Consider the following 26,715-nt stretch of genomic DNA (forward strand, 5'->3'; position numbering starts at 1 on the left):
TGATAAAGATCTTAAGAAGGATGCAGATAAGGTGCTACAGGGATTCAAAGAAATGAGAGCTTGCTTTTTTCTTGGAGTTGGTGGTACGGCTTTATGAAGAAGGAAGGACTCTTGGACTAGGCCTTGAAAGGTGGATAGGACTTCAATAGAAGATGGAGGAGAAGAGGATAATCTCAGTGGGTCAATCTGTGGGAGTAATGGTGTGGAGCATTAGGCAAATTCAGAACTTGATAAGGAAAGGTAGGTTAGGACCAGACAGATTATGCAGCACGTTAATACTAGACTAAGGAAGGTGAATTCTATTCAGTAGGAATACTACCAGCAAATATTTATTGAGCGTCTGCCAGTGCCAGGTCTGTGCTAGTCAGGACTATGAGAATTCAGTGATCTCAGTTTAGTTGGGGAAGACATTATTATTTTAATGAAATGTGAATGAAGTGTTGTAGGATCATAGTTCAAGGAACATCTGCAGCTGCCTGGCATAATAAGGGGAGGCTTTATAGAGGTGTGGTAGACATTTGTGCTTTGCTATGAAGTATCCCTTTGCTTAGCAGATAAAATAGGAAAAGAGAGGAACATGAGAGAAACATTCTAGACCTGACACTTTATGTGCTTTGGGATGGCTGGACAAGGTTTTGTGTGCAGTGCAAGGCTATGAAGAATTTTGATAGAGGGTAACTGAAAGATTCAGGTGGCAGTAAATTGCAAAAGGTAGAGACTCGAAGTGGGGAAACTGGTAAGGAGACTATTACACTGGGCAAAGTAAAAGATGAGGTAGGACCTCATGTGAAATAGTAGCTAAGGGGATAAAGAGCCTCGAAAATTGGAGACATGCTTGAGATGTAGAATTGACAGGACTTGGAGATCAGTTGGATACGGCGGAAGGGAGGAAAGGGATCAGGTGGAATATAGAATGACTTCTGGATTTCTGCTACTTCAGTGGGTACCATTGCCTGAGGATAGGGTATATTTAAGGAGAAAGGGCGTGGATTTGGAGAGGAAGCCTAATAGCTTCAGCTGTATTGTGTTGAAGGTGCATTTAGGATATTTGGGAGGGGTGGAGGACGACTTCCGGGGGTAATCTATGTTTAGGTGATAATTTAAGCCATACATATGTATGAATTAAGTTATCATGGGGATGTGGGAGAATGGATATAATGAAGAAGAGGAACCTTAAGGAGCACTGAGAAATGGCCATAGAAGTAAGAAAACAATCAGGAAAAAAACGGTAGTGGAAGTGGTTAGAAAGTGTTTTTTAAGGGTATAGTCAACATTGTCATCATAGATATTGATATTTTTCTTTCCTTTTCCCTTTATTTTTCCTCCAGAGGTAGGTCATTGGTCACTTCAATGATTACAGTGAGGACATATAAGCCAGATTAGAGTGGTTTGAGGAGTATGTGGGGTGGATGAGAATTTGGCTGTAATTGGAAGGAGAGATAAAGATACAATATCAAGGTGCCATTTATTGCTTGTTTTTTCTTGTCTGTTTTTAAAGATCTTAGAGTCTTGAGTTATTTATTTCCTGAGGGGAAATAGTGAATAGACAGCAAAAGGTTGAAGTCACAAGTAATGGAGTAGCCCTAGAGGAGCCTAGCATAGAACATCTCATCTCCTCCTCCCTAGAGGAGCCTAGCATAGAGCATCTCAAACTATAATGGGGCTTTTGTTGAAATGCAGATTCTGAATCAGAAGGTCTGGGTTGGGGCCTGAGATACAGCATTTCTCATAAACTCCCAGATGAAGCTGATGCTGCTTTGGTTTGTGGGCCAAACTCTGAAGTAAGGATCTAGAGAATATGGGATTGAAAGTATTATTACAGGAGTTAGCCTTAGATAGAAAGAGGAACACCTCTGCTCTGAGATCAGGTGGAATATAAAGTGGATGGAGATACAGATTAAGTTTGCAGGCAGGGCGGAGCAACTAAGCCCATGTGCCACAGCTACTGAGCCCACGTGCCACAACTATTGAAGCCCATGTGCCTAGAGCCTGTGCTCTGCAACAAGACAAGCTACTGCAGTGAGAGGCCCACGCACCGCAACAAAGAGTAGCCCCCGCTCGCCGCAGCTAGAGAAAGCCCTCGCGCGTGCAGCAACGAAGACTCAATGCAGCCAAAATAAATAAAAATAAAATTAAAAAAAAAAAAGTTTGCAGGCAGGAAACATACCCAATAACCTTTGTTTTTTTCTGTGAAAAAGAAGTAAAGTGATTTTAAGAAAAGACTTTGGGAATATTGTGAGCTTGAAGAAGGTGTGAAGGTTTGGAATAGTTACTAAAAAGAGAAGGAAAGTGAGTGAATTTGAGACATGTAATAATCACTGAAAAGTGAGGATTAGTGTGGTTATGGTGTCTGTAGAAATAATTGGGGCAAGGAGAGATTTGATTTAAAGAGATCAGTTATTTTTAAGATGATAAGGTAACCTAGAGGAGAGGTAATGAGGTCTGAAATAGAACAGTGGCCTTGAGAATAGAAGAGGAAGATGTGAATAATGGCCCCCTCAAAGATGTCCATGTGAACCTGTGATAATGTTACTTTACTTGGCAAAAGGGACCTTTGTAGATTAAAATAGGGATCCTGGAGATGGAGAGATTATCCTGGATTGTAGGTCCTATGTAAACACAAGGGTCTTTGTAAAAGGAAGCAGGAAAGTCAGGGTCAGAAAAGGCCATGTGATGATAGAAGCAGAGGGAGAGAGGAAATGTGATGATGGAAGGACCATGAACCAAAGTCAGATGATGTGGGACCATGAACCAAGGAACGGACAGTCTTTAGAAGCTGGAAAGGGTAAGGAAACAGATTTTCCCAAGACTGTAGAAGGAACAAAGCCCTGGTGACATGTTGATCTTAGCCCAGTGAGATTGATTTTTGGACTTCTGACTTCCAGAACTGTAAGATAATACATTTGTGTTGTTTAAGCCACTAAATCTGTGGATAATTTTTTACAGCAGGAATAGGAAACATACAAGGGATTATGGATGTAAGGGAATGTAGAGTTAGAATCAATAAAATGAGACAGTTGATGGCATGTGGTATGGGCAGCAGAAAACTGGGAAGATTTCTAAGCTGGGTAAATGGGTAGAGGAGAGTGGTGAAATTAAAAATACAGAATGGCAGGGAGCAGATTTTAGTGGAAAGTGTTCACTTTGCATGTAAGTCTGGATTAGATACAGATTAGTTTTGAAACAAGGGGTAAATTTAAGAGGCTGCCATAGTCCTGTTAAACTTAATAGAGCTGTTATAATACTAATGCATGGCAAATTTTACAGGAATATTTAGAGTTTTGACTGAGACAGTGACTAAAGGGATGATTGAGAGAGGCCGGTTTTTGAAAAATAATACCACGTTATATTTATACAGTGCTTGTTTTCACTTTGGGAATCATTCCCCCCCCCAGTTTGTTGAGATATAATTGACAAATAAAATTGTAACATATTTCAGGTGTCAACAGTGATGACTTGATATATGTATACATTGTGAGAGGCTTCTCACAATCAAGTTAACACATTCATCACCTCACATATTTACCTCTTTTTTTGGGGGGGGGTAAGAATACTTAAGTTCAACTCTCTTAGCAAATTACTTCTAATTATACAACACTGTGTTATCAGCCATAGTCACCATGTTATATACATTAGGTTCTTAGACCTTATTCATCTTTTTAAAAAAATATTTATTTATTTGGTTGCACTGGGTCTACGTTGTGGCAGGCGGGCTCATCAGTTGCAGCTCCAGGATTCCTTAGTTGCAGCTTGCCAGCTCCTTAGTTGCGGCATGTGGGCTACTTAGTTGTGGCATTCAAACTCTTAGTTGCAGCATGCATGTGGGGATCTAGTTCGCTGCCCTGGGCTTGAAGCCAGGCCCCCTGCACTGGGAGCATGGAGTCTTACCCACTGTACCACCAGGGAAGTCCTGACCTTATTCATCTCAAAACTGAAATTTGTACCTTTTTACCAACCTGTCCCCATTTCCCCCACCCTCTAGCCCCTGGCAATCACCTTTCTCTTCTATCTTCCTTTGAGTTTGACTTTTTTTTTTTTTTTTTTTTTAAGATTCCACATATAAGTGATACCATGCAGTATTTGTCTTTCCTGGCTTATTTCACGTAGCATAACACTCTCCAGGTTCATCTGTGTTGTCACAAATGGCAGGATTTCCTCTTTTTTTAAGGCTGCATAATATTAAACACATGCCCACATTTTCTTTATCCATTCATCTGTTCATAAACACTTAGATTGTTTCCATATCTTGGCTCTTATGAATAGTACTGCAGTGAACATGGGAGTACAGGCATATCTTGTTTTATTGTGCTTCTCAGACACTGTGTTTTTTACAAACTGAAGGTTTGTGGCAACCCTGCATTGAACAAGTCTGTTGGTGCCATTTTCCCACACCATTAATTTTTAAAATTAAGGTATGTACACTGTTTTTTTAGGCATAATGCTATTGCACACTTAATAGACTATAGTATGGTGTAAACAGCTTTTTATGTGCTGGGAAACCAAAAAGTTTGTGTGACTTGCTTTATTGCAAATTTGCTTTATTGCGGTGGTATGCCTGTACAGATATTTCTTTGAGGTAGTGATTTCATATCCTCCGGATGTATACCCAGAAGTGGATTGCCAATAGTTCTATTTTTTGACTTCTAGATTTGCTTCCACATGGTTTTCTATGGTGGCTGTGTCAATTTACATTCCTAACAACAGTGTACCAGGGTTCCCTTTTCTCTGCATTCTCACCAGCATTTGTTATCTCTTGCCTTTTGATAATAAACATTCAAGCAGGTATGTGGAGGTATCTCATTGTGGAATTGCATTTCCCTGATGATTAGTGATATTGAGCACCTTTTCAGGTACCTGTTAGCCATTTGGATGTGTTGCAAAGTCTCTTCAGGTCCTTTGCCCACTTTTTTTTTAAACAAATGTTTTTTAAAATTAACTAATTAATTAATTTTTGGCTGTGCCGCATGGCATGTGGGATCTTAGTTCCCTGATCAGGAATTGAACCCACACCCCCTGCATTGGAAGTACAGAGTCTCAACCACTGGACCACCAGGGAAGTCCCCTTTGCCCACTTTTTAATTGGTTCATTTGCTTTTTTTGCTCTCTGAGTTGTATGAGTTCCTTGTATATTTTGAGATTTATTTATTTATTTATTTTTGGCTGCGTCCGGTCTTAGTTGCAGCATGCAGGATCTTTGTTGCATCGCGTGGGCTTCTCACTAGTTGTGGCGTGTGGGTTTTCTCTTCTCTAGTTGTGGCACACAGGCTACAGGGCGCATGGGCTCTGTAGTTGTGGCACGCGGGTTCCAGAGTGCATGGGCTCTGTAGTTTGTGACACACAGGCTGTCTAGTTGAGGTGCGCGAGCTTAGTTGCCCCGCTTCATGTGGGATCCCAGCTTCCTGGCCAGGGATCGAACCCATGTCCTCTGCATTGTAAGGCGGATTCTTTACCACTGGACCACCAGGGAAATCCCCTTTGTATATTTTGGATATAAACTCCTTATCAAAAATATTTTCTCCCATTCTGTAGGTTGATTTTTTGTTTTGTTGGTGGTTTCCTTTGCTGTGCATAAGTTTTTTAGTTTGATGTAGCCCCACTTGTTTATTTTTGCTTTTGATAAACCTTTGCCAAGATCAGTATCAAAGAGTTTACCCCCTTCTTTTTCTTCTAGGAGTTTTATGGTTTCAAATCTTATGTTCAAGTCTTTAATCCATTTTGAGTTGATTTTTGTATGTGGTTTAAAATAGGGGCCCAGTCTTATTCTTTTGCGTATGGCTATCCAGCTTTTCCGATGCCATTTATTGAAGAGATCATCCTTTTCTCGTTGTATATTCTTGACTCCTTTGTAGAAAATTAATTGGCCATATGTGCATGGGTTTATTTCTGGACTCCAGTTTGTTCCATTGGTCCATGTCTCATACTGTTTTGATTACTGTAACTTTGTAATATAGTTTGAAATCAGAAAGTTGATGCTTCTAGCTCTGTTCTTCTTTTTCAAGATTGCTCTTGCTGTTCAGGGTCTTTTGTGGTTCCATATGATTTTTAGGGTTTTTTTCCTATTTTTGTGAAAAATGCCATTGGAATTTTGATAGGGGTTCCATTGAATTTGTAGATTACTTCGGGTAGTATGGACATTTTAATAATTCTTCCAATTCATGAGCATGGAATATCTTTCCGTATATTTCTTTTTCAATTTCTTTCATCTCCTTGGTTAAATTTATTCCAAAGTACTTTATTCTTTTTGATACTTTTATAAATGGGATTGTTTTCTTATTTTGTCTTTCCAACAGTTTGTCATTAGTGTATAGAAACACAACTGAGTTTTTATACTGATTTTGTATCCTGTAACTTTACTGAAATAGTTTATTCTAACAGGTGTTTGGTGGAGTCTTTAAAGGGTTTTCTGTCTGTAAGTTCATGTCATCTGCAAACAAAGAACATTTTCCTTTTCACTTTTTGATGTCTTTTATTTCTTTTTCTTGCCTAATTGCTATGTTTAGGACTTCCAATACTGTGTTGGATAAAAGTGGTAAGAGTGGGCATCATTATCTTATTCCTGATCTTAGAGAAAAGTTTTCAGTTTTTCACTGTTGAGTATAATATTAGCTGTGGGCTTGTCATATCTAGCGTTTATTGTGTTGAGGTGTGTTCCTTCTGTGCCCAATCTGTTTAGTTTTTATTTTTATTTAATTAAAAATTTTTTTATTGGAGTATAGTTGATTTACAATGTTGTGTTAGTTTCTACTGTACAGCAAAATGAATCAGTTATACATACACATATATCTACTGTTCTTTAGATTCTTTTCCCATATAGGTCATTACAGAGTATTGAATAGAGTTCCCTGTGCTATACGGTAGGTCCTTATTAGTTACCTGTTTTACGTATATTAGTGTGTATATGTCAGTCCCAATCTCCCAATTTATCCCTCCCCCGCTTTCCCCTCTAGTAACCATATGTTTCGTTTTTATAGTGAAAGGATGTTGAATTTTATCAAACGCTTTTTCTGCATTTGTTAGGATACTCATATGATTTTTTATCCTTCATTTTATTAATGTGGTATATCACATTTATTGATTTGCGTATGTTGAACCATCCTTGCATGGGAATCACTTTCATACCTTTATGGGGGCTTAGCAACAAGATATGAATGGACATAGCTACTATTAGCATGTGAAATAAGCAGGGTAGAAAAATTAGGCTAAAAAATATTGTGAATAGTGACTACCATAGGAGACATCACATGCATTGAACGTTTCCACTATCCCAGAAAGTTCTATTGGATACTGCTGTTACATATTATTTTATATAATGAGGGATTGAATATTATTATAGTAAAAATTTTAAGAATCAGTGTTTGCTAATTAGGCACAATTGCAGAAGACCTGGACTCTTGGAGAGATTGTGTGATATAGTCGAGTGAACAGTACACCATGCTCTCTCTCTAAGGAACACTAACCGAATTAACAGTGAGCACTAACCAGTTGGGTTTTAGATACTGGATTTTTTATCCTGGTTCTGCTTTTTTTTTTTTTAATAAATTTATCTATTTTACTTTATTATTTATATTTGGCTGCATTGGGTTTTCATTGCTGCGCGCAGGCTTTCTCTAGTTGCGGCGAGCGGGGGCTACTCTTCGTTGCGCTGCACAGGCTTCTCATTGTGGTGGCTTCTCTTGTCGCGGAGCACGGGCTCTAGGTGTGCCGGCTTCAGTAGTTGTGGCACGTGGGCTCGGTAGTTGTGGCACGCGGGCTTGGTAGTTGTGGCACACGGGCTTAGTTGCTCTGTGGCATGTGGGATCTTCCTGGACCAGGGCTCGAACCCGTGTCCCCTGCATTGGCAGGTGGATTCTTAACCACTGTGCCACCAGGGAAGCCCCCAGGTTCTGCTTTGAGTTGTATGAATTTGCGAAAGCTTCTAAAAAGATTCTGTAATTTCTTTTTTTTTTTAATTAAAAATTTTATTTATTTATTTATGGCCATGTCGGGTCTTTGTTGCTGTGCATGGGCTTTCTCTAGTTGTGGCGAGTGGGAGCTACTCTTCATTGTGGTGTGTGGGCTTCTCATTGTGGTGACTTCTCTTGTTGCAGAACACGGGCTCTAGGCGTGCGGGCTTCAGTAGTTGTGGCATGCGGCTGCAGTAGTTGTGGCTCGCGGGCTCTAGAGTGCAGGCTCAGTAGTTGTGGTGCATGGGCTTAGTTGCTCTGCAGCATGTGGGATCTTCCTGGGCCAAGGCTTGAACCTGTGTCCCCTGCATTGGCAGGCAGATTCTTAACCACTGCGGCACCAGGGAAGCCCCGTGATTCTGTAACATCTTAAAAACATTCAAAACAAACAAGAAACAGCTAATATATGGTCACTGTAAATTTTACAGCACAGAAATATTAGAAAAAACATTTTTAAAAAGAAGAAAAATCTTACCTATAAAACAAGGATGTGCTATCTACCATCCATTTAAGTTCTTTTTATAAGACATGACATAATTCATTATGTAGTCTTAGAGATCCACTTCTCTCTTACTCTCATAACTTTGTATGGCTGAAGTGTTAGATCATTAGTAAAAATAACCTAAACTTGAGTTTTGTGTTTTTATTTAATTTTAGATTCCCAAAATATGTTTGTTATAAATAGTAAATATGTAATTGAAATTGATTAGCAAATATGCAATACCTGAGAGAATACAAGTTTACTAGGGCAGGAAATTTGAAAAGTTAAGGAACTTTTTAAGAGAAATAGAAAAATTGGAGAAGAATGGAGTGTGTGTCTAGAAGAATTTCAGTTGGTTTAGGGATCAAATACCATAAAAATGTCATTTCTGAAATATGTATTTTATAGGTCAAAAATTTTTGTCTTTACTGACAACTTTCTTATCTAGATTCTGTGCAGAAGAGAATAAGAATTTTAATAGGCCAGAGGAGTTACTTGTGTTGGGATTTTATCTTTGTATCTGTTTTCTTAAGTAAAGTTTACTGATTATAAATTTCTTAGTTAAATATTATTTCTGTGTCTGTATGAAGCTGATGACCAGAATCTTGCTAGTGTGGGAAAGTTAATTTAGGAAAAGTTCTGTGCTGTTACCTCTGATGAGACGACAGTCTCTTTGCTTTCTCCTGCTGTGATCAGGGGATAGTAACTTGACATAGCAGTCTTATTTTGAGGTCCAAGATTCTGAAGGCAAAGGAAATTAAAAGTGTGGCCAAGTGTTTCATATTATGACACTTTTTGTTCCTATATTAAAGTTATCCAAGATATTTTATAACCAACTTATTACTTTATATTTAGCTAAACATTTCCTCTCATTTCCATGAATAGTTGTAAGCTCATTGATGATTTTTATGATTGATGTATATGAATATTTGTTAAGCAAGTGTTAGATTAAAATGTTTACTAAACCAGTGTTCCTGTTAACCTAAAATAATGTTACATAAATACTTTATGTAAAGTATGGGGTTTGAAACACTAGCTCAGTGCTGAACACTAATTGGCCCTACGTACATTTTGAAATGTTTCTGAAAGAATAAGGGAGAAGTTGAATTTGAGTTTATCCTAAATCTAACCATCATTTGTCTTCATACTAGAATTGTAAAATATATTGGATAATACATATGTATATATTACATAATATATTAATGCCAAATATAAACAAAAATTTCTAGTTCTTCCTTTTCTCTTCCCACTTTAATTATGGGTTCTTAGGAATTTCTTTGCTTCATTTACCAAATCCCCTACAAAATTTCAATAAGAACTATCTCCATGGTAGTGTGTTAATGTGTTGAATGTGACTCTGTGTACTTTAGAATCAAAAGATCTGGGTTTAAGACCTGGCATACAGTTAGGTTCTAGAAGGTAACAGAATCCAACTCAGATGGTTTAAGAAACTTTAATGGAGGACTACAGAGATTGGGGTGGATTGAGAAAACTGACAAGGGATGTTTTCGTTAGTTACAGAGGGAAGCTCGAAGGGGCAAGGAAAATACAGTGTTATTAGAGCCTGGTGAGAGCTGTGGAGAAGGCAGTGCTTGACAGGAGCCATGGTGGTAGAGGGACAGAGCTTCTGCCACAAAATGTGACCAATAGGAAGGAGGGAGCTGGAAAGAAATAATCCAGCTTTTCGCTGCCTTCTGATCTGCCAGTGATGGATAGCACTGGAACCCAGAAGATGCATCTGTTGAGGTCAGCCTCCTTTGGGCACAGGGTAGGGCAGAAGAGTATTGGAGGGATGGGGTAGTGGCAACAAGATAATAACCAGTACAACTACTAATGAGATTGGGATTTGACTTCAGGTAATATTTTAGATTCAAGTTTTATCTACAAACTGCAGATACTTTACTGGGGTTGATGTGAGCATTAAGTGAGCCATATCAAATATGTCAAAGTACTCTGATAGTGCCTTGGTCTTATATTTTTTTAAAGTTTTGATAAGGTGTGGATTTGAAAAGCTCAGCTTCATTTCTGTTGGTGCTGTGCTGCATTTGTTTCATAGAAACTTTGGTTGCCACCATACTTTTGAATATACGTTAATTTTTGTGTTTTCCAGTGATTTTTGAGAAGTGAAATGAACAGTCATTGTTAGATAGTTCCCAAGATTTAGACTTTTTCTTACTGCCTGATGACAGGTTTCATTTTTTTCACTCTTGGTGTAGACAGAGCACTACTTACTCCTGAACTTATGCATGGGGGGCTTTTGAGTTGTAGAAATTGTCTCCCTGGTAAAAGTTTGGTCAGACTTCACCCTGCTACTTCTGCCATTGGTGTTGTCCTTGTTGACTGCTTCTATTTTCTTGAGACAGCAGTAATGCCTTGTCATAGTTTTTCCTCCTAATTCTTACAGTATTTCTTTTCATAGAGATCTACTTTCATCCAGCCCCATCTTTGAGCATTTGTAGGCCAGACTGAGATCAAGAGTCTATTTTCAGGAAAAGTATAACCAGCAGATAATATTCTACTTGAAAGCACTTTCTGCTTTTAAAAAATTCTCTCACAAAAACTATATTATGATTTGGAAATTAAGTAATTTCTATTTCATTTCACAGCCTCAAGTTAGGAGTTTTTGTACACTTCAAACTGAACTTTTCTGAGTTACTGACTAAATCTTAATTATCTTCCACCAGACGGTCTGCCAAATCCCGAAGCAGAAGCCCATACTCATCTAGGCATTCAAGATCTCGTAGCAGGCACAGATTGTCTAGATCCAGAAGTCGTCATTCTAGCATTTCTCCTAGCACACTAACTCTGAAGAGTAGCCTGGCAGCTGAATTGAACAAGAATAAAAAAGCACGAGCTGCAGAGGCAGCACGAGCTGCAGAGGCAGCGAAAGCTGCAGAAGCAGCTAAGGCTGCTGAGGCCGCTGCCAAAGCTGCCAAAGCTTCAAACACTTCTACACCTACCAAGGGGAACACAGAAACTGGTGCCAGTGCATCACAAACCAACCACGTGAAGGATGTGAAGAAACTTAAAATTGAGCATGCACCTTCTCCCTCAAGCAGTGGAACTTTAAAAAATGACAAGGCAAAAACAAAGCCACCTCTTCAGGTAGCAAAGGTGGATAATAATTTGATTGTAGATAAAGCCACCAAGAAAGCAGTTGTAGTTGGAAAGGAGGGTAAATCTGCTGTTACAAAGGAGGAACCAGTATCTCTTAAAGAGAAAACCAAACCACTTACACCAAGCATAGGAGCCAAGGAGAAGGAGCAACACGTGGCTTTAGTGACCTCTACCTTACCACCCTTACCTTTGCCTCCCATGCTGCCTGAAGATAAAGATGCTGATAGGTAAGTGCAAAAAATTTTGTCAGTGACTGTTTAAAGAAAAATCTAAGTTTGAAATGAGAAATTATTTGACCCCCACCAAAAAAATTTTATAATGACTGTTAGTAAGTGAATTAATTTTCTTTATTGTGTACAACTTAAAATGAAGCACATGGCTTGTAGGATGACAAAATTATAGCTTATGCTAAGAATTCCAGGTAAAAATTGCCATTGTCCTGGGATACAATGTATGTTTCAGCTTGAGCTTGAGAATTAGAAATGTTGGTATTTTCTTTGGCTGAGTATTCCTTGGTGATACTACCGGAGACAGGACATTTTATGAGAGAGTCTGTCCTGGTTGATAATAGCGTGTATCTTGGTTATTCTAAGTGTTTTCATTGGCCTTATAAATTTATTACTTTAGGTGGCTTATAAATTTATTATTTTAGGTGGCTTTACGAATACATCACTTTTTAGTGTTTTATTGACTTAATTTTTTGCAATTAGAGATTAATTACATATTATGGAAATGTGTTTATGCTTTCCTCTAAATTGTTTACACATTTCTGCTGTGAATGTTGGGGGTGTGGCTTGTACTTTATTTTGAAACATTTTTAAGAGGATGAAGGTAAGAGTAAATGTAAATGCACTTCTAAGAATGTTTCTCAAATGTATGCTAGGATAGAAGCTTTATGCTGTTGTGTGATATTTGCCAGTTGACTTAACCTTTTTCATTCTTATTTTTATGAAGAAATTATAGCTGTTCCCCTCCCCTTCCCCTTTTTGTTAAAAAGCAACTATATGGTCAGTTTTCCTAGCTGACATCTGAGAATTTGAAAACAAGTGGATAGAAATTCCATGTGGGCAGGTCTTGCAAGTGCTCACTTTGGCCAGCATTATGACAATTTTATAATTTCAAACAAACAGAAAATAAAGTATTGAATATAATTTCTGTGTTTCATGCCCTCTGAGGCATCTTTTTTCTACAATCAAAAATGTTGCTGAGGGACTCCATCCAATATGATCAGGTGTTATCCAGTTATACTATTCTAATTGTGGTATTTGCAGGTTTGCCTGTTCTCTAGGAACACCAAAGGGTCATAAGAGTAGTGATGTGTAATTTTGATGAGTCCTGGAGTGGGCTGTCCAGGACAGAGAGGCATGAACGCAGAATTGAGTCACTTCATTAGTGAGAATAAGCCAATTGCTGAGAATCTAGTGATTCTGGACCAGTGAGACTGGTTGTTCTCTACCTTATTTTTCATATGTGCTACAGGGGTAAATTTTTAGTGGTGATGTTTTCAAGAATTCAGGATGTGCCCAGGTGACTGCTTATTAAGGAGGATATTCTTTGTGCATCTGTTTTTAACAAGATGGTGGCACATTTCATGCTTGGCCATTAACAAAATTTTTTTGACCCACCTTCTTTTCTGTCTTTTCTCTTTTATTGTGTCTTTGCTCTTTTTGCTTTGAAAGTGTTTGTATGTTTCAAGCATATTGAAGTTTTTTAAGACTCCTGAGTACTACTACTGACATGTGCGGCCAAAGATCGATTCAACATCACTTATAGCCACTCTTCTTTTTTTTTTAAATTTTATTATAAGTATATATTTTTAACATCTTTATTGGAGTATAATTGCTTTACAATGGTTTGTCAGTTTCTGCTTTATAACAAAGTGAATCAGCTATACATATACATATATCCCCATATCTCCTCCCTCTTGCGTCTTCCTCCCTCCCTCCCTATCCCACCCCTCTAGGTGGTCACAAACCACCGAGCTGATCTCCCTGTACTATGTGGCCGCTTCCCACTAGCCATCTGTTTTACATTTGGTAGTGTATATATGTCCATGCCACTCTCTCACTTTGTCCCAGCTTACCCTTCCCCCTCCCCGTGTCCTCAAGTCCATTCCCTGCGTCTGCATCTCTATTCCTGTCCTGGCCCTAGGTTCATCAGAACCATTTTTTTTTCTTTTTTAGATTCCATATATATGTGTTGGCATGCGATATTTGTTTTTCTCTTTCTGACTTACTTCACTCTCTATGACAGACTCTCGGTCCATCCACCTCACTACAAATAACTCAATTTCGTTTCTTTTTATGGCTGAGTAATATTCCATTGTATATATGTGCCACATCTTTATCCATTCCTCTGTCAGTGGACACTTCGGTTGCTTCCATGTCCTGTCTTGTAAATAGAGCTGCAATGAACATTGAGCCACTCTTCTTTTTGATGCTCCAAATTTGATTGTCTGAAATTTGGCCAGTGGGAACTCCTTTATGCTAACTCCTTTGTCCTTTTGATATGACTCATTTTATTTTTGAGTGCTTTCTTGCTTCCTAGCCAAACAATATCTTTTAGGCTCACTTTGAACTTTGCTTCTCTCCCAGCCCTGGAATCCATTACTCTTCGAAAATCATAAGATAGACTGTTAACTATATGTTTACATGTAATAAATCATTTTTTTTAAAAATTAGGATCATACCATGCACAATATTCCTTCACTTCTTTTTTTTTCTTTAATTTAATGTGTTGGAGATCTTTCCAGGTTGGTAGAGATAGGTTCAATATTCCTGTACATGGAAGTGGATGCATCACTCTCTTATTAACTATTCTGTTGATTAATGGATACTTAGATTTATAATTGTTTGCTATTAAATTCTCCTTATACATTAATATTTTATGTACATGTGAGCAATTTTTATAGGATAGCTGTGAGGTCAAAGTATCCACATTTAAAAATTTGATGGAAACTGCCAAATTGAATCTTAGTAAGATTGTGTACCAATTTATGCACCCAAGTGTATGAAACTGCTTCAGCTAACACTAAATATTGCCAATTTTGAAAATCTTTAAAATATGTGATTAATTTTGCATTTTTCTGGTTATATAGCATCTTTCTAAACATTTGTTGGCTTTATTTTTCAGTGAATTGCTTGTTCATGTTTTATACTGACTTTTCCTTAAGATTATTATCTTTTTTCTAATTGATTTATAGGTACTGCTTATGTTAGGGGTCTTGACCTGTGCCTCTCACAGTCTTTTGCTTGTCTTTGAGACTTATTTTTGTTTTTGGCTACATGGGTGTTTTCCATTTTGAATGTAGTTGGATCTATAATTTTTCCTTTAAAACTTACAGGTTTAAAACATTTTTAAAGGTTAACTCACATCTCACAGAAATTTGTTTTTGGTTATTATATGTAGAAGAAAGACATGGTCTGATTATGTGCTCTCTCGCATCACCCCTGGACTAATAGATCAGTTGTTGCTAATGTCATTTACTGAATAATCTATCTCACTGATTTGTGGTACCATATATAAAAATTCTTATAGATATCTGTGTGTTTCTGGACTCTATTTTCTATTAACATATTGTATTATTTCTTTGCCAATACTTTTTTGTTTTAACTTCTTAGGTGCATAGTATGTTGGCTCTCAAAGTCAGATTTCTATTATAGGAGTAGGTAGTAATGTAAAAGTAAAGGGATGGAGTAAATTACTGGTTAGTGAATAACCCGGCCATTCAGCCTCAACTTCAACACTGCTATAAATGAACTTGGGCCCAGTGTTGGCATTTTGTGCCTTTATTAGACAGATTTTATGATCATTTGGCTTGTCTTGCTTGATTTTTGTTTGGGACTTGGTTAAATGCAATGATTAATTTGGAGACTGACAGATTTACAGGATTACAGTTTCCCATATGAAAACATCATTTCTTTTCATTCATTCTGGTCTAGTTTTATGTTCATCAGCCATATGTTTTAATTTTCTTCTCTTGGTCTTATACATTTCTGGTTAAGGCATTTTGTTGTTTTTTGTTTCTGTAGTATATGGAGACTTTTAAAAACTCATCACATACCCTATTTGGTTATTGCAGGTATTCAGTGAAAATATAATGTTTTTAATTATATAGTGTTATTTTTGGAAACTAATATTTCATTTCTCTTAAGTCTGGGAGCCTTGCTGAATTTGGTAGTTCATATAATGATATATTTGAATATAGGCAGTCTTTTAAATGTTAAATTATAAGTAAAATTAAGACTTCTAGCCTCCCCTCCCCCCCATTGATTTGAATTTTTGGACAAATGCAAATTTTGGACTGAGGTCTAATTACAAGTTAGAGACTACAGTTCTCTAAATAAATTATTTTAAATAGAATTATTTTCAGACAGAGTTCAAGTGGTACCTTTCCTAGAAAGAAGCTTTTACTGTCTTTCAGTCCTGAGTTAGCTACCCTTTAGTACCATATTACTCTGGAAATTAGTCTGTACAGTACTTTATCCTGCTGCTTTCTGATGCCTCCAAAAGACTGTAACCTCCTTTCTGAGAGGAACTGTATGTATCTTAATGTATTTGTGAATTGTTTTGTTGTTAAAACTATAGTGCCTATGTAATACCTAGCACATAGACGTGTATAATGAATATTTGTTGAATGGAGGGACATGAAAATTGAAAAGTGGGCTATATGACACCATTACTATAAAAATACAACTGCAGTCCAATTTCCTTTTGAGCTTGTTTTCCCTATTAAAGATTACTTTCTAGTAACATGGGGTTGTGAAGGAAAGTCACAATTTTATTGATAGTTTTTATCAGATGGTATTAAAAGACCGTATATTGTACAATAATATTAAAGTCCAACATGAGTAGGAGAAGTTATAATTAAAATGAAATGATTTATATTGTTAACATCATTAGTAGTTTCTGACCACAGTAGTGTAGTTTCACTAAAATTTTTAATTCTGGGACTCATAACTGCTATGAAAGTATGTGAAGTCCAAATTTTATTATCATTGTAATATTCTCTTTCAACATGTTATATTGTTAAACAGATTTTGTAGTGTCTGGGAGGTTTAAAATAATCAATTACCAGGTTAAGATATAGTTTAAAAAATCAGAGGTCTTAATACATTCAAAAAAGTATAAAACTAACTGAGCTTAATTTTCACCTGTAATTCTGATAAGCTAGAGCCTTAAAAAAATTTTTAAAGAATCATTGTCCAATTCAGGAAAAATTAATTCTGAAAAGGGATGAAGCTAAATTTGTTCTTTGTAGTTATTTAAATGGGCCAGATAAATAATAGCATGTGGTTTATTTATTTCTTAAAACAAAATAGCTTTTTGTCTGTCTACCAGCATCAAACCAAATGCTATTATAAAACTAATGAATTTTCCCATAAAGCATGACTAGTTGACTTTCAGTTTTAATTTACAGTTTTATAGTAATTCTGTATCTTTTTAAAAAATAGACTATTTTTTAGAACAGTTTTAGATTTACAAAAAAGTTATAATGATATTACAGAGGGTTCCCATATACCCTCCACTCAGTTTCTTCATTATTAACATCTAGCATTATTAGTATGGTACATTTGTTACAATTAATGAACCAATATTGATACATTATTAGTAACTAAAGTCCATACTTTGTTCAGATTTCCTTAGTTTTTATCTAATTCTGTATCATTTTTGCCCCCAAATTTTATATTTTTGCAGTTGAATATAGTATATTATTTTAGCTGGAAAGTAAAGAAACTCAGTTTAGTCTTTTGCCATTGTGTGCTATATAAATGCATTTTTATTTCTCAGTGAAATAAATTTTTGTGTTTTATTTGTCTGACTCCTTTCTTTTTAGCTTACGAGGAAATATTTCAGTAAAAGCAGTTAAAAAAGAAGTAGAAAAGAAACTACGATGTTTACTTGCTGATTTACCACTGCCCCCTGAGCTACCAGGAGGAGATGATCTCTCAAAGAGTCCAGAGGAAAAGAAAACAGCAACACAGTTACATAGTAAAAGGAGGCCTAAGTATGTGCTTGCTTTCTACCTGCTCTTAAATTGGCCAGAGATGATTCTGGATCATCATAAAATCATAAAGTCCAAAATTAAGTTTAAAATAATAAAAAATGTACTCTTTCAACTTAAGTATATGAATAACTTTTATTGGAGCTTTGAAAAAAAATTTTTTTCATAATTGCCTGAGTACTTATTCAGAATGACTCATAAAACCAAATTAAATTTTCCCTCTCAGTTTGTAATGTATTAATTTCTTGGGATATTATATATGTTGAAGAAAATTTCTATAATTAAGATATTTAAAAAACAAATATTGAAATTGGGCAAGGTGGAAATCAGCATTCAGTGAGCCCAGACAAAATTAGTAATGGGCAAGCTGCTATGTTTTCCTTTGCTTTTATTTGCTCCCATAACTAAATGCATTCTTGATTTTGCAAGAGGTGGAGTGGAAGAAGGTTTGAAATCTGTATCCTAAATTAGCTTCAAGTAAGTGCCTAGAGATAACTCTTTCCCTTGAAACCTGTTCATCAGTTAAGGGCAGAGGGAGAATGATGATTCCTTTTTTTATTTCTGCTTAACCAAGGGAAAGTGTAAGTAAGACTTAGAGTTAGATCTGATTTTAGAATTGCTGTTTCACGTAGTGTCTAGTATAAGAATATGAGGTGATTTTCTAGTGTGGAGTAGAAAGCTAGAAAACTTTAAAAAGAGTCTCTCCTTGAGTATTGTAGCTTTATTCCTTTACTTAAATTCTCTTACCTGCCAGAATATTAAGATACTACAAAATTACATATCTTTTTGAAGAATATCAAATATTTGTTATATATAATACATACTTAAAATGTAGGTTCCTAAGGGTTGATAATATTTTTATACTCTCTTAGACTGAAAATCTTTCTGGTGCTTCCATTTTTAAGATAATTTTATCTAGCCATAAGTCTAAATTTGTCAATACGCTTTATGGTTAGATTTTTGGTAAAGTTCATTATTAAACTTCTGGTTTTTGAAAGCAGATAAATATATACACATTGTCAATGAATGAAAAAATACTCTGGAGGTTGTTTAGAGAACTTTGAATCTTTGAACCGGTGTTGGTTTTGTCCCCTCACTGAAAAATTATATTGTATTTCTGAAAGTCCTTCATACAAACTTTATTACTTCTCTTTCCCACTTTAAGTGTTAGTCTACAGAAGGAGAGTCAGTATGGAGAAATACCTTGACTTTCATGATAATTTATAATACCACCTCACAGTGTTGCCTGTCTTGGATGATCACAAGTATGCAAGGGTGAGGGGAAATAAATGATTTAAGATTGGGTATGGAGGGTGGATATTGAGTATTAAACAGTTTATTCACTTTGCTTGATTGTATATAAAAACTTCAGAACTATATTTGATAGAATATGTGGGCCTCGCTATGGTGAAATCAAAGAAAAAGACATTGACTGGGGAAAACGCTGCGTGGATAAATTTGATATCATCGGAATTATTGGAGAAGGTACCTATGGACAAGTTTACAAGGCCAGGGATAAAGACACTGGTAAGAATGCCAAATGCTTTGGATCTCTGGGCCTATGGAATGTGCTTAATTCATGTTTCTCTTCTAATGTATAACTTGAGGAATTTTCAGAAAAAAAAAGTTAAATTTGGATTTATCATGGTATTGTTGCATCTTGTTTTTTGTTTCATTTTATGTATGCACTTATGTAAGATATGAGTACATGTAATGGGGTGTATATACATACATGGTTTTTTGTTTTGTTTTGTTTTTGGCTGCATTGGGATCTTTGTTGCGGCATATGGGATCTTTCATTGTGGCGCGTGGGCTCTTTGTTGCGGCACGCAGGCTTGTCTCTGGTTGTGGCACACAGGCTCCAGAGCGTGTGAGCTCAGTAGTTGCAGCACACGGGCTCTCTAGTTGTGGTGTGCGGGCTCCAGAGCACACAGGCTCAGTAGTTGGGGCATGCCGGCTCAGTTGCCCCATGGCATGTGGGATCTTAGTTCCCTAATTGGAAGACGGATTCTCCTTTTTTTTTTGTATTTAATAAATTTATTTATTTTATTTATTTATTTTTGGCTGCATTGGGTCTTGGTTGCTGCGCGCGGGCTTTCTCTAGTTGCGACGAGAGGGGCTACTCTTCGTTGTGGTGCGCGGGCTTCTCATTGCGGTGGCTTCTCTTGTTGCGGAGCATGGGCTGTAGGCGCGCGGGCTTCAGGAGTCGTGGCTCGCGGGTCCTAGAGCGCAGGCTCAGTAGTTGTGGTGCATGGACTTAGTTGCTCCGTGGCATGTGGCATCTTCCCGGAGCAGGGCTCGAACCCATGTCCCCTGCATTGGCAGGGGGATTCTTAACCACTGGGCCACCAGGGAAGCCCCGGAAGGCAGATTCTTAACCACTGGGCCACCAGGGAAGTCCCCTGAGAGAAAGTTTTAAAAGGCCTTGGGGCAGAGGAAAAAGTAACTGTGTTAGACGCCATGTATTTTACTAATAAATAGTGCTTAGAGTCAGCGTTTAATCTTTATTTATAATTTCTTGTTGAAGTAAACCAATAGATAAAATAGCATAGGTGTTTGAGGGCACTTAGTATAAGCGAGGCTACCTTATGCATAGAAACTCTGAAGGCAGTTATAGCATGCAGCAATAAAGTAATATTTATCATGATGATTCTGCATTATCAAAAGAGATTAAATTATAAAACAAGGAATCATACATTTAGATTTCTATTAAAAAAATCAAGTAATTTTTAATGATTAAAAGGAAAAACGTCCTTCCTTTGGAAAATTTGTAAGTACAGAATTCCTTCTTTTTCCCCTACAAAGAAGTGGAATGAACAAACTTCTGTTACAGTGAATTTTTTCTTATAATAGGATTTGTGTGTGTTTCAATATTTAGATTATCTGATACAAAACTCACTCATATGTAAATTATGAGGCCATTTAGTGTTGTGGGAAGAGCACATAGTTTTGAGAGAGCTAAACCAGATTTTGAATCCCAGTTTTACTACTGGGTAACTGGGCATCTTTGGACAGGAATAGATCTGAGCATATTTTCTTATCTGCACAATGTCCAGAGTTTTCTCATCTGTTCAGAGAGATTTTATGCATGTATAAGCATATTAGGTATATTTAGCCTCCCCTCTTCACTTTTTAAAAAATGGTAGTGTAATATATCTACTCTTTGTTATCTAGCTTTTTTCATTTAGTATATCTTAGTATAAAATAACAGTGCTAATAATATAGACCTACTTTATCCTTTTTAACAGTTGTATAATATTCCATAGTTTGATAAATATCCCTTAATTTATTTAACCAGAGACTTTTTGAACCATAAATATTATAATTTGGTATATTGGAAACTAAAATATATTTTGTGGTTTGTAATTTCAAGAGGTAGGAACTGAAATTATGAATTAAAATAAAAATTTAGGGAATTCCCTGCTGGTCCAGTGGTTAGTACTCCACACTTGTACTGCAGGGGGCATGGATTTGATCCGTGGTCAGGGAACTAAGATTCCCACAAACTACCTGGTGCAGCTGAAAAGAAACAATAAAAATAATATTAAAAAATAAAATAAAAATTTTAAATGTTACTTAGTTTTGTCAGCTGGTAACCTGATTTTATTTACTTTTCTAATAGGAGAAATGGTAGCCTTAAAAAAAGTACGCCTGGATAATGAAAAGGAAGGCTTTCCCATTACAGCAATTCGAGAAATTAAAATTCTCCGGCAGCTTACCCACCAGAGTATTATCAATATGAAGGAAATAGTGACCGATAAAGAAGATGCTTTGGATTTTAAGAAGGATAAAGGTATGTGTGCATATTTACATAACCAATTCTGTGTATTCATGATTTTCCTAACTTACAGATTTTGATATTGACCATTTGAGGATTTATTAGGTACATTAAAAATATTGCCTTAATATCAAACTCTATTAAAATTTTTTTAAAATTTATTTTATTAAGCTATAGTTGATTTACAATGTTGTATTAATTTCTGCTGTACAGCGAAGTGATTCAGTTTTACGTATATATATATTCTTTTTCATATTCTTTTCCATTATGGTTTATCACAGGATATTGAATATAGTTCCCTGTGCTATAAAGTAGGACCTTGTTGTTTATCCATTATATTTGTAATAGTTTGCATCTGCTAATCCCAAATTCCCAATCCATCCCTCGCTCCGCCTTCCATCCTCCTATATAACATCATACTTATTGGTATTACAGATGAAATATTCACTAGCAATATTTTTTTGGGGGGGCCTCAATATATAATTTTTAGTCTTTATTTTTTAGTGATTGAGAAGCAGTTTATAGTAGTATTAGAATATATTTACCTTACATTTTCAATGTTATAATGTCTCAACATACAAGGAAACTTTGTGGTAGGCATATGTATTATTTCTAAAAGTATGGCGGCAAAAATGTTAACCTGAAATTGCTTTTGATAATCTATAGTGGTATATTGTTGGCTTTTAGCAAAAAAAAGCTGAAAAGAAATTAGTGTGCTTTTTAAAGTAGTTAACATAGGGTATTTGATGGGTGAAAGAAATGCTCTACCTCCAGCAGGTTTTAGATCTTTAGAGTAAGATTTTGGAACTAAGGTTGACTCCCTTATAGTCAGTGGTTTTCAAAGAGCAGAATTCTTTTTGAAACTAAATCTAACATAAAACAGATTAAAAAGTAGGTATGTTCTGATTGAACATGGTACTTAGCCTCCTCCCATCCCCAGCTATACACATCCACCATCTTATTCTTCTGGGGAACACAGTAGAAAAATGATTGTTGTTATGTATGGTAACCATTTTTTATGAAGGAACCTCTGTTTGAAAGTATTCTGTATGCCCTATGGAAATCATCAGAATCATCTTTTTAATTGATATAACTTCCATTAGTTTTTTTCCCGTAATAAAGCCCATATTTCTTAGTCTGACTTTGAACTGGGTTTGTCTTTTTCATGTTATTTTTCACTACTTCTTATTGTGTAGTAGAAAGGTTACCTGTTTGACTTGGGTTAGAATGTCTGGGGTTAGAGACTTAGCTTTTCAGCAAGGCTTTTAGCCCTTCTGAGCCTGTTATTTCTTTACCCATTAAAGGGAAACATTATTTCTCTTACTGTGTAGTGAGAATTAAATTAAGATTTTATGCATGAGGGTGGTGTGCAAATACTGTTTTTCATTAATCTTGTTCTATAGCCAAATTAATATAGTTGCTTTTCCTCCACATTCCCTGGACCTCTGTTTTCCTGATCTGTGTGATCACATCCCTGTTTATTTCTCCAACCTCAACCCCAATCCGGTTTTTCTCATTGCTCACCAAACTCCATTCACATCGCTCGTTTGAGTCATCAGATATGCCAGTGCACTTCTCTGCCCTGAAGCCTTTCTTTACACTGGGCATACACCTCTCCAGCCCCAACACAAACACACACACACACACACACACACACGCACACACACGCATACACACACACACACGCGCGCGCGCGTGATTTAAAAGGCAAATTTCTCATTCTCTAGCGCTCTGCCTGAATGTTGCTTTATTCATTAGTGAGGTCTTACCTGACCAATCTTCCTACTTTCCACCACAGTGGCCTTAAGAAAACATGGTTAAGTGGTTTCACCATGGGTATATTTTTGTGCAGTAACCTATAGATGCTGAAGGAGCTTCCTCTGAAATAATCGAGGGAATGCAGGCGAGACAGACAAAATAATTCTAAATTTTTTTCCTAATGTTTTCATCTTCAAGCAGTTGCATTTCTTTTTACTCTCTTTGAGGGAATCTTTGAACTATTTTGTCTGTTTCTCAGTCTTTTTATTGTTAGTGTGAGGTATAAGAAAACATTTCCTATACCTCTAGGTCTTTAGTTTCTGCGTGGGATGCAGTTACTTGTATTAATTTCAGTAGTCTTGTGTTCATACTTCCCTGTTCATAAGGTCTTCGAACTAGACTGTTAATTATTTTGCAACAGAAGCTTTGCTTTGTTATTTTCTTCTTTCCACTGAGGATTATGGATTTACAGAAAAATGATTTCTGAATGAATGTAATAATTTTCAATGAAAAATTTTAATGCAGTTTATAATTCTCTGGGTAGAGGACACTTTTTGTTTTGCAGTTATATGCAGTATAAAGTAAAATGTTAGTCATTGATCTCCATATCAAAATGTAAATATTTAGTATTCAGATGAAAAACAAACACTGAAATAATGGTATCACTACAACAAAATAGTATTTTGGTACTTAAAATTAACATAATATCCTGGGTAACGAAAACCAGTATTAAAATTACTTTGTACAAATTAAGTTAGTTGTAATGCTCTCAATACTAGTGTTTGTTTAATGAGGGAATTTGAGTAATCTTTTAATTTGGAATTTTTCTAAAAATCAATAAAACAGTTTTCTATAGTAATGCTTATGGTAGAGTGTCATTATATGGTTGAGGGAAGCAGTCTTAAATGTCACTTCCTCTATAGTCTCTTGATTCTCACATGGTGCTCCCCTATGCTTGCATTCCATGTTATACACAGTTCTATAACGATGTTTTCTATTTCAACTTAGTCATTATGTTTTTATCTCTTATTCCTATTGAAGTGCCTGCCTGAGGACAGAGACTGAGTTTTATTCTACTTTGTGTTCATAGTGTGCAGCACACAGTAGATTATCATTAAATGTTGAATAAATGAATGAGTGAAATACAAAGGTGAGAATGTTCCGTGGAGTAGATAGAAAGTTAAAGATGGGTGCTATTTGGATAAGTAGGGAGGAGGCCATTCTAATTCATAATTGTCATAACGTGTTTTATGAGGCAGTGAAAAATTGGCATATCCCCTAAAAAAAAAGTCTTGCTTCAAATTTATCTTCCCTGTCTCATTTTCTTAAAAATCTGAATTCATTCCCATAATATAGAACTGCTAATATTGTGTGGGGTTTGTGATGAGAGCATTGTTGATCGATTTGTTCATTCTTTCCATACATGTTTATTGTGCCAGTTCTAGACTTGGGCTGGCCAATACAGTAGCCACTAGGTAATATGTTTATTTAAATTTAAATTAATTAAAATTAGATAAAATTAAAAGTTCAGTTCCTTAGCTGCATTAGCCACATTTCAGGAGCTCTGTAGTTATACATCACTACTGACTGCATTTTGGATAGTGCAGCTGGAACGTTTTCATCAAATCAGCAAGTTCTAATAAATAATGCTTGAGATACACAAGGTAAAAAAAAAAATCTGGTCCCCGACTCAACCGAGTTTCTGGGAACCAGGTGGATCAGTACTTGCTAGAACTAAACCAGACTAATATATGAATGACAGGCTTTTTTCTGCCCAGAAGTTTTCCCTTATTGTTAACTCTGTTAATCTGTAATTGCCAGGATTTCAGTTGTAGGTGTTGAGTTTCAAAAAAGGAGAAAAAATTTAATGCAGGCTGTGGGATCTACCAAATAAGCAAGAGAACTTTGTTAAGGAGTCTGTACCTACCAACTGTGTACTGTGTCTTCTTTTTTTTTTTCCTACCTTAAAAAAGAAATGAACTTGCAGGTTATTTTATTAAAGATAAAATTTTCCTGTGATGGTGGGGCCTCCAGCAGCATGTTGAGGCAGGATGGAAAGTCACTTGTAAGTTTAAATTTTTTGTATACTGGGGGCTGCCTATATTATGTTATTCATTTTGTCATGTAAATGATAAAACTTAGTCTCAGTTGTACAATTTATTTGTATCTGGTATTTTATGTGAAGTTTCCAGTTAAGGCTCTAGGCCAGGGATGCATAGTTTTAAGATCCTATACCCTCTTTTTGTGCAGTAGTACTACTATTTAGAATTAGTAACTTTTTTTGAGTGGGGCAGGGAAGGAGAAAGAAAAATGTTAGACTTTCTTTTCTTGATTATAAAAGTGATGTTTATTGTTATAAATGTGGAAAATAAAATGACCCAGATATTATCACTATTAAAATTTTCTATATTTTTCCTAATGTGTCTTCTCTCATATTTATGATTATTTATTCCCAAGCTGAGGTTCTGCTTCTTTCATTAATAACATGCTTTTTTATTGGAATAATATGTCACTTGGATGGACCATATTTCATTCCTCCATTGTTGCATAGGTTCTTTCAGGCATTTCAACTACTGTTTTCTATATTGAAGTGTTATACTGGGAAATTCTAGCAGTGATTTGTAGCTATTCGTATACCTTTAACCAGACAAGGGACTTTATCTGCTAGAAAAAGTCCTAACCAATTCTGAATTATAGGTTTGGTGAGAAATGAAGTAGTGAGTGAAGTAGTGAGTGATAAAGGTCCTGTATAATGAGCATATATAATCCTAGCAGTCAGTGAGTCCATAGACATTGGAACCAGATTTCCTTCCATTCTAATGTCCTTTTGCATAAAACTTTTATTCACATCTGATTATTCCCTTAAATTGATTATAGAAATGGGATTACTAGGTCAAAGGATTTGAACTTTGCAATTTCTTAACACATATTACCAAGTTGTTTTCTAGAAGGGATGCGCCAGTTTACACTCTCAAATGTAGAGCAGGAATAGAACAGACTAGGAATAGAAGGGAACTGCCTCAACTTGTTAAAGGGCCACTATGAAAAATAAGGATGTCTGCTCTTGCCACTTCTGTTCAACATTGCCAGGGAAATAAGGTAAGAAAATGAAATAAAAGGTAACCAATTGGAAAGGAAGAAGTAAAACTATCTCTAATCAGTTTGTATGTGTGTGTGTACATACACACAATATAGAAAATTCTATGTAATCCACTAAAAAACTCTTAGAACTAATAAATGAGTTCAGCAAGGTGGCAGGATACAAAATCAATATACATAAATCTGTTGTAGTTCTGTACACTAGCAGTGAACAGTCTAAAGTGAAATTAAGAAGACTTTAATTTATAATACCATTAAAAAGGATAAAATATCTAGGAGTAAATTGACAAAAGAAGTGTAAGCCTTTGTACCTCGAAAGCTACAAAATATCATTGAAAAAAAATTAAAGAAAACCTAAATAAATGGAAAGACATTACAAGTTCATGGATCAGATGCATACTACTCCCCAAATTGATCTACATATTCAATGCAGTCTCTCACAGAATCCCAGCTGCTGCTTTTCAGAAACTGACAAGCTGATCTTAAGATTCATATGAAAATTCAAGAGGTAAAATTGTCAAAAAAATTTAGAAAA

The 26,715-nt window shown here is 36.0% G+C and overlaps 1 protein-coding gene across 2 annotated transcripts in view; it reads left to right on the forward strand.

The window, feature by feature from the left end:
* Positions 1-26,715, forward strand: part of CDK13 (cyclin dependent kinase 13) — a 114,225-nt gene that overhangs the window by 18,424 nt on the left and 69,086 nt on the right. For both annotated transcript variants that reach the window (XM_032643987.1, XM_032643989.1), the window contains exons 2-5: positions 11,109-11,768; positions 17,378-17,548; positions 18,933-19,072; positions 21,168-21,338. In XM_032643987.1, coding sequence (XP_032499878.1) covers positions 11,109-11,768; positions 17,378-17,548; positions 18,933-19,072; positions 21,168-21,338 — 1,142 coding nt within the window. The remainder of the gene's footprint in view (positions 1-11,108; positions 11,769-17,377; positions 17,549-18,932; positions 19,073-21,167; positions 21,339-26,715) is intronic.

Source organism: Phocoena sinus, chromosome 9, assembly GCF_008692025.1.
Source record: "Phocoena sinus isolate mPhoSin1 chromosome 9, mPhoSin1.pri, whole genome shotgun sequence".
NCBI classification, from domain to species: Eukaryota; Metazoa; Chordata; class Mammalia; order Artiodactyla; family Phocoenidae; genus Phocoena; species Phocoena sinus.